The sequence below is a fragment of the Salvia hispanica genome, chromosome 5 (assembly GCF_029641045.1).
Source record: "Salvia hispanica isolate PSC_SH4W2 chromosome 5, Shi_PSC_v1, whole genome shotgun sequence".
Classification (NCBI taxonomy): Eukaryota; Viridiplantae; Streptophyta; class Magnoliopsida; order Lamiales; family Lamiaceae; genus Salvia; species Salvia hispanica.
The window spans coordinates 24,010,491-24,017,150 of NC_142696.1; the positions used below are offsets into that span (position 1 = coordinate 24,010,491).

Consider the following 6,660-nt stretch of genomic DNA (forward strand, 5'->3'; position numbering starts at 1 on the left):
ATTTCTTCTACATCATCTACGCTATTCTCCTTCAATAAATCATCATTATCTTTTGTAATTTTCAACTCAAAAGACTTATCCTTCTTCATTTGTATCAACTTCTTAGCATCACAAGAACCATTACCTTCAATTCCCGGATTCTTATTAGAATCGTGCAGCGGCTGTTTTTGGTAGGTTTGTGGGAGTAGGCAGGCGGCGGTAGCGGCAGCTGTTAGAGGCGGCTGCAGGAAGGTGATTGGAGGCGCGGCTGGTGGACTGAGGTGGGCTGCTGCCAATCCGGGTGAGCATTCGGTTGTTCCAGCTCAGGCAAATCAGGCGGACGGAGGCTGTCCACGCAACGATCGGTGACGGAGAGATGAGACTCTATCTCAGCATAAGGCGGGTCGGGATCCGGTGGAGGATGGTACCAGTCTGGCTGGTAAAAGGAGGCACGCTCCTGCTGCTGCCATGGGTGAGCCACATCGTAGGAAATCACCGGAGTTGTATACAACAGGAGAAACTCGTCATACTTGTCCAGCTTCTTGTGTATTCTGTTGCAGGCAACCAATATTTGGTCACATAGGTAAGATAGATAGATTTCTTTCTCAGAAGTCATGGATGGGAGGAAGAGATCACGATGAAAGCACCAATTTGTTAAGGATGAAATTCCTTAACTCGGATAATTTGCGTCGAATGTCGCGGGAGCTTTTGCCCGTCGATCAATCCGGCGTCAAATTTAGGGATAAAAGGTAGTCGCCGGAGCTTTGCCGGTCGATCAAACCAAGAATGATATGATAAATGCGTAAAAGTAAAATAAAAGGATAATTGATATTTCTTGATTGAAATAGAAGAATACAATATCTCCTATTTATAATAGGACTCTGACTTAGGGAACAAGAAAATAAAGATCCTAATAATATATGAAAAGATATAGGAAATCAATAACTAACTAAATAAGAGATATGGAGATAATCCTAGGGAATATGCCGTATCAGGTGAGCTCTCAAATATGGAGAATTGGTCTCTTACAAATGTTCAAAAGCTGAGAACGAAAACCCTACAAAAGAGTATTTATACTAAAACAAAAGTAATAGGGAAAATAGTCTTCAAAATCTTGAAAAAATGACATTTTCGGATAAAACGCCCGGCCGGGCGTTTTGGGGCCTTGCCCGGGTATTTTCTCTATCGTCGAGCGTTTTGCTTGTTGGACTGCGCGACTTTCATAAAACGACCATAACTTCCTCATCGGGGCTCCGATTGAGGCGTGTAAGGTACTCACGCGAAGCTCTTTTGACGATGAAGACAATGGTGGTCTTAGAAGAGTATTTGGACACCATCTTAATAGGTATATTGATGTTTGAAATGGACCCCAGCTCCAGTGTGATTCATTGGATGCCTTCGTTCCTTCTATTGGTTTGACACATCCCGGATTCACATCAACACTCTTGATCCTAAAACAGAGGAATTTCAATATCCAGCGCCATGAATGAATGTCCTCCACTAGTCAATCTTAGCAGCTTTTTTCAATATCTTAAAAGTAGTGCCATTTTTGGGTCGACTCTAAACGTCGATGCCTTTAAAATGCTATCTTCACTTTTACATAATTATTTTATCTTTTAATATTTGTTCCTTCTTTTTCATAGTACTATGATTTGTGTATATTTGCTAACTAAATTCCGCTGGAAATAATTGAAAAATATGAATGTCATTAAAATTTCAAAGAGAATGGTATAACATGTTCTCACAGACCCTTCTTCAAATGAGCTACCTTCGTAACAAGGGTAAAGCTTGTTTAGTTTTATCTTATTTATTGATTTTTTATTTTATTAATGAACCTTGATATTTATAATTATTAAAATTCAAATTGATTATTGGGTGTGCATTGGATCTAATAGTTCTCTTCTTGTTCAGGCGGCGATTGTTAGAGAGGCATTGGTGTGCATATTCTACTTACTCAAGAAAGGTACATTTTGTCTACTGAATAACATATGGGCCTGGGACTAAGGGCCCAATACCATTAAAGCTTCATTAATAAAATAATTATATTCAATGCATACAACCTGTTTGCTTAATTGCCCCATTGATACGAGCAGGTTCATCAAGTATTCTGGGGGTATGGCGATCTATTCTCGTTGCATCCCCTTTTCTGAATGGTAAATTTTCATTCTTGCAAAACCTTTTTTTGATGTTTTCTTCATTTTCTAGTTGATCTAGTCTGGATGACTACCTGTTTCGATCTATTTCTTGGCATCAGCTAAAATAGTTTTTGCTTTATTTTCTGTCATTGTATTGTGATAAACTTGAGCTGTTGTTAGAGGTTACAGGTTACATGTGTGTGTTTTTTATGTTTAATTGGCTACTTTTATTTACCATTTATGTTCAAGTATCAAGTATGGTATACTGTTTTCTGGAATGATAAATTTTGAGGTCTTGAAATTGAAAATTTGGATTACTCTCCATTCTTGAATTTTTAAGTTGGGTAACATCTTTTTTTTTCCGCTCGTTTTAAAAAAAATCATACTCCCTCCATCCCGGTTAAGATGACACATCGAGATCGTACTCCCTCCCACTTGTTAGAGAATCAGATATCTAGAATAAGCTAAACAATATTCTAATTTTATCTTATGATTTTAATAATGTAAAATACTATACTTCTGAATAACATGTGGGCCATGGAGTTAAGGGCCCAATACCATGATAGTTTCTGGGCCGAATTTTAAGGCCCAGCTAGAGAGTTTGAATGGGAAATGGACGTGGTCTTGCTATGAATTTAGTTTTAGTTTATCTTTTTGATTATTTTATTAATTAGTTTGTTAGTTGTTGTCTCCGACTCGATTTCCTTACTAGGCTAAATTTATCTTTATATTAGCTTTTTCATATAGGATTAGGGTTAATTTGTTCCATCGTCTATGCATATGATTTTAAGAAGAAAAAGCATATAAAAAGTTAAAGTGTAGGCATGTCAAATCGGTTACCCGCGGATACCCAATCCAAAAATTTCGGGTACCCGATCCCGAATTTCCCAAAATTTAATACTCGATATCCGATCCGAAATGATTTCGGATACCCGGATACCCGACTCGGGTATCCAGTCCTGAAAAATCGGGTATCCAGTCCCAATTTTAGATTTGTAGTTTATTTTATTTTATTATTTAAAAAAAAAAAAAAAAAGCTACAATCTTTTAAAAATACAAACTTGTCGTTCGAATTTGATACAAACTTAAACTTTTTCAAATATAAGAGAAAAAAAGTACTACAAATTTTTAGAAATAAAAAATTTAATAAGTTATAACACCCCTTGTTCATCCATAATAAACATCTCAATTCATACATTAACCCAAAATATGACTTAAGAGAAAAATTTTTGGGAGTATATTTAATTATTTAATTTTTAAATAATAGAATAAATACATTTATATTAAATTAAAAAAATAAAAATATAAAAAATCGAGTAATTCGGGTAATTTGGGTATACCCGATAATCCAAAAATCCTATACCCGAACACGATCCTGAAACCCGAAAAATCGGATATCGGGTATCCAATTACCCGATATTTCGGGTTTGGATATTGGGTATCTAATTCCCGATATCCATTTTGACACCCCTAGTTATAACCAACATCAATAAGAACACACATTTTATTTTGCAACTGAAATCACAGGACAGATAAAAGTTATACCCACACATAATAAAGAAAACACATCATACAACTGAAAATAGATAAATTACATGAAAATTAGTACTATACTATATTATCCAGTGCCATGGATGCCCTCCACTCGTTAATCTTAGCAGCTTTCTCCACATCCAAATTCGGAAGCTCACGTTGCTGCAGAATTTCAAGAATCTCTTTGCTCTCTCCAAGAAGAATCGCTGCTCGCCTCACACTTTCTTCCCTTTCTTTGACGTTCTCTCTGTGACACTTCAACGTAATGACTTGTACTAGATTGGTGAGGCATGCTGCTAGTATATCCGAGATGGTGATGGATATACTCTCAAATAGCTCATCATCATCTTGGTGCTCGCCATCTCCCATTCCTAGCAAGATCGTCTGAGTAATCCTGTACATTGAGTTAGCAGCTATAACTCTAACAGGCCAGTTTAGAGGGTTCTGCATTAGAATATCTCTCGTTTGAGCCATAAAATCTGTCACAATCTTTCTTGCAATGTTAGAAAGGTTTTGAAGTGTTTCCTCGTGTGTTGCGCCTCTCTCTCTCGTGCTCTTCAAATCAATGCCATTCCATTTTCTGTACAAGTCAACTTCAACCCAAACCACAACTGCTGCTTTTCTTATGCTTTCTAACTCTCTGGATCTGTCTAGTCTTTCCTCGATAAGATTCACGATGGGCAAGCCCTCACTAATGCAAACCATTAAGTGGTAAGCCTTCTTGTCTGCAAAGTTGAGAAGAGCAACTGAAATGGCTGTCAAAGTCACCACGGGCAGAGTCCAGCAATTTGGAGGTTCTTGAGAATGCAAGCTTGAAACTTGGCTGCTGTCGAATCGTCCCACCCCACTGAAGCTTGAAGATTTGTTTAGAAGTTGGATCAGATTCTTGGGCTGCTTTGTTTCGCCTACTTTTATCAGCTTATCCACCTCGTTGCAGATGTTGTTGAGGATTTTATAAGGCAGCTGTAGCTCACCTTCAAGCGGAAGTACATATTGGCTAAAACGGACATGTGCTCCCACTAAAACAGGTCGTTCATTCTTGCATAAACACAAGAGAACTGCTCTACCAAATCTAGCAGAGAGGAATAGAACTAGTTTGCCTACTGAAACAATGAGAATCTGAACCCCGATGCAGAAATTCATAACAAATCTTACTGCATTGCGAAGTAGCTTCTTGCACACACGGTTTTGAAATTGAAAAGGAAGTGATCTGTCTCTCCACTCTACCAGCATCAAAGTCCAGTACTTGCCAACCTTGACTTCATCTCTGAAGCTCTTCCGTTCCGTCTGAGAAATCTTGAACCGCAAAGCAGCAAACCATCTCATCAGAGGAGCAATAGTTCCAATTGCCACTCCAACACACTGAATGTTCATAATCCAAAGGATGGACCAGCCATAGTTTGAAGTACCAGACCAAAAATAATTGTGAGTTTTCCAACTTGGAACCGAAATTACTGAACTATCTCTAATCCGAGCTATTAACAAAAACAGAGCCACAAAAAGACACAAGAGGCCTAAAATAGGAGAAATGGCAGAAGATGCAAGAGCAAACTGAGAACTGTTAGTTTGAGCCATCACCCAATACCCCACCATATTTTCGACTTCAGCAACACTAATCTTTCCCCAGTACTGTACTTGTCTAACCGAAACTGCATTGTGAACTTCATCATACTTCAATCTTATGTACTCCCTCCGTCCCGTCCCGGAGTATTAGACTCACTTCTTTTGGGCACATGATTTAAGGAATTGATATTTAAATAGTTAAAGTGGAGAGAGTAAAGTACTGTGAGAGAGGGAAAAAGTAGGGGAGAGAAGAGAGAAAAAAGTAGGTGGGGAATAAAATAAGATAGATGTTTTTTGCTAAAAAAGGAAATGAGTCTAATATGTTGGGACATCCCAAAAAGGAAAGTTGGTCTAATACCTTGGGACGGAGGGAGTACCTTTTAGCTCCAGCAACCATCAATGACATACAACATAACATCACAAGGAAGAAGAGCATGAAGGCAACAAATGTAGCCTGTTGGGGTAGCAACACATATAACACATACGGAAAGCCACGCATCTGAACAAGATGAATGCATATATTTCCAGCAATAGTGATGACAAGAATGCCTAAAGCTGCCATGTTTAGTAAAATCTCATTACTCTCCATGGCACCCAAAGATGTCATGAGATTACTCATGGCAGTCGACATCAAAACGAGGCTGCTAATCCTTGCGAGATAATCATTGACGGTTTTTTCCAAGTTTGTTAAATCTACAGGTAGTTTCATGGCTACTGCTAATACTGTGAGGGAGAAAGCGTTGAGAGTGAAATACTTACACGGGAGCCAATACTTTTTGCTCCGGAAGCCATTGAAAGCATCGGCCACCATTGCAAGTGTGCTGCAATTAATGTACATGCCTATCCACGGCATTGTTGAATCAAGGGATGCTTGCACTTGGTCCAGATATTCCGTCCCAATTGGCATTTCGGAAGAAGCCATGAGCTAGAAAGCTAACTCTATCGAATCGATTTCTTTCCCTGATGTCCTCACACTCAAGTCATCCTCTTAGACTGAACTTTATATAGTAGTAATTCAAATTTACAATCAATAGTTCTCTCTTCCCATTTTTGTTCATCACCAAAATTATTCATCACTGACAATAATTCAATCACTTTATCTTTCGGTTCGTGTTGTCCACTATTGGTTATGATATGAGCGGGCCAGGCCCAGGGGTATCATATCCATTCTCTTTTCTTTTTAAAAAAGTAGTGCCACCGTTGGGTCGACTCTAAAGTCGATGCCTTTAAAATGCTAACTAGCAACGTGCATTCGCTGTTTATTTTATCTTTCAATCAACCACGAGCTGTCTTTTCTATCTTCACTTTTATACAATTATTTTCTCTTTCAATATTCACCACTTCCCCCAAAACAAAACTAGCAGCTTTTTGCCCGTTTTTCATATTTTTATTTTTTTATCATTCAATTCATCCTAATTTTCATCTATAATTACCCAATTCACATATAATC

The 6,660-nt window shown here is 38.1% G+C and overlaps 1 protein-coding gene and 1 long non-coding RNA gene across 2 annotated transcripts; one reads left to right on the top strand and one right to left on the bottom strand.

Moving 5' to 3' along the window:
• Positions 1-1,516: 1,516 nt before the first annotated feature.
• Positions 1,517-2,391, top strand: LOC125187160 (uncharacterized). The gene is made up of 3 exons (XR_007170572.2): positions 1,517-1,760; positions 1,891-1,942; positions 2,073-2,391. It is a non-coding gene; the product is annotated as an uncharacterized LOC125187160 (long non-coding RNA).
• A 1,197-nt stretch (positions 2,392-3,588) lies between these two features.
• Positions 3,589-6,292, bottom strand: LOC125189664 (uncharacterized). Its single transcript, XM_089058443.1, has 2 exons — positions 5,588-6,292; positions 3,589-5,337 (listed from the first exon to the last, which is right to left on the bottom strand). Exons 1-2 carry the CDS (start codon positions 6,130-6,132, stop codon positions 3,723-3,725), a joined length of 2,160 nt encoding a protein of 719 aa, XP_088914569.1. The 5' UTR covers positions 6,133-6,292; the 3' UTR covers positions 3,589-3,722.
• Positions 6,293-6,660: the final 368 nt, after the last annotated feature.

Excerpts from the sequence above, each read along its gene's own strand:
- LOC125189664 (XM_089058443.1), bottom strand. The coding sequence starts at position 6,132 with ATGGCTTCTTCCGAAATGCCAATTGGGACGGAATATCTGGACCAAGTG. Across the intron at positions 5,338-5,587 it reads ATGGTTGCTGGAGCTAAAAG|GGAGTACATAAGATTGAAGT; the intron begins GTACTCCCTCCG and ends GACGGGACGGAG.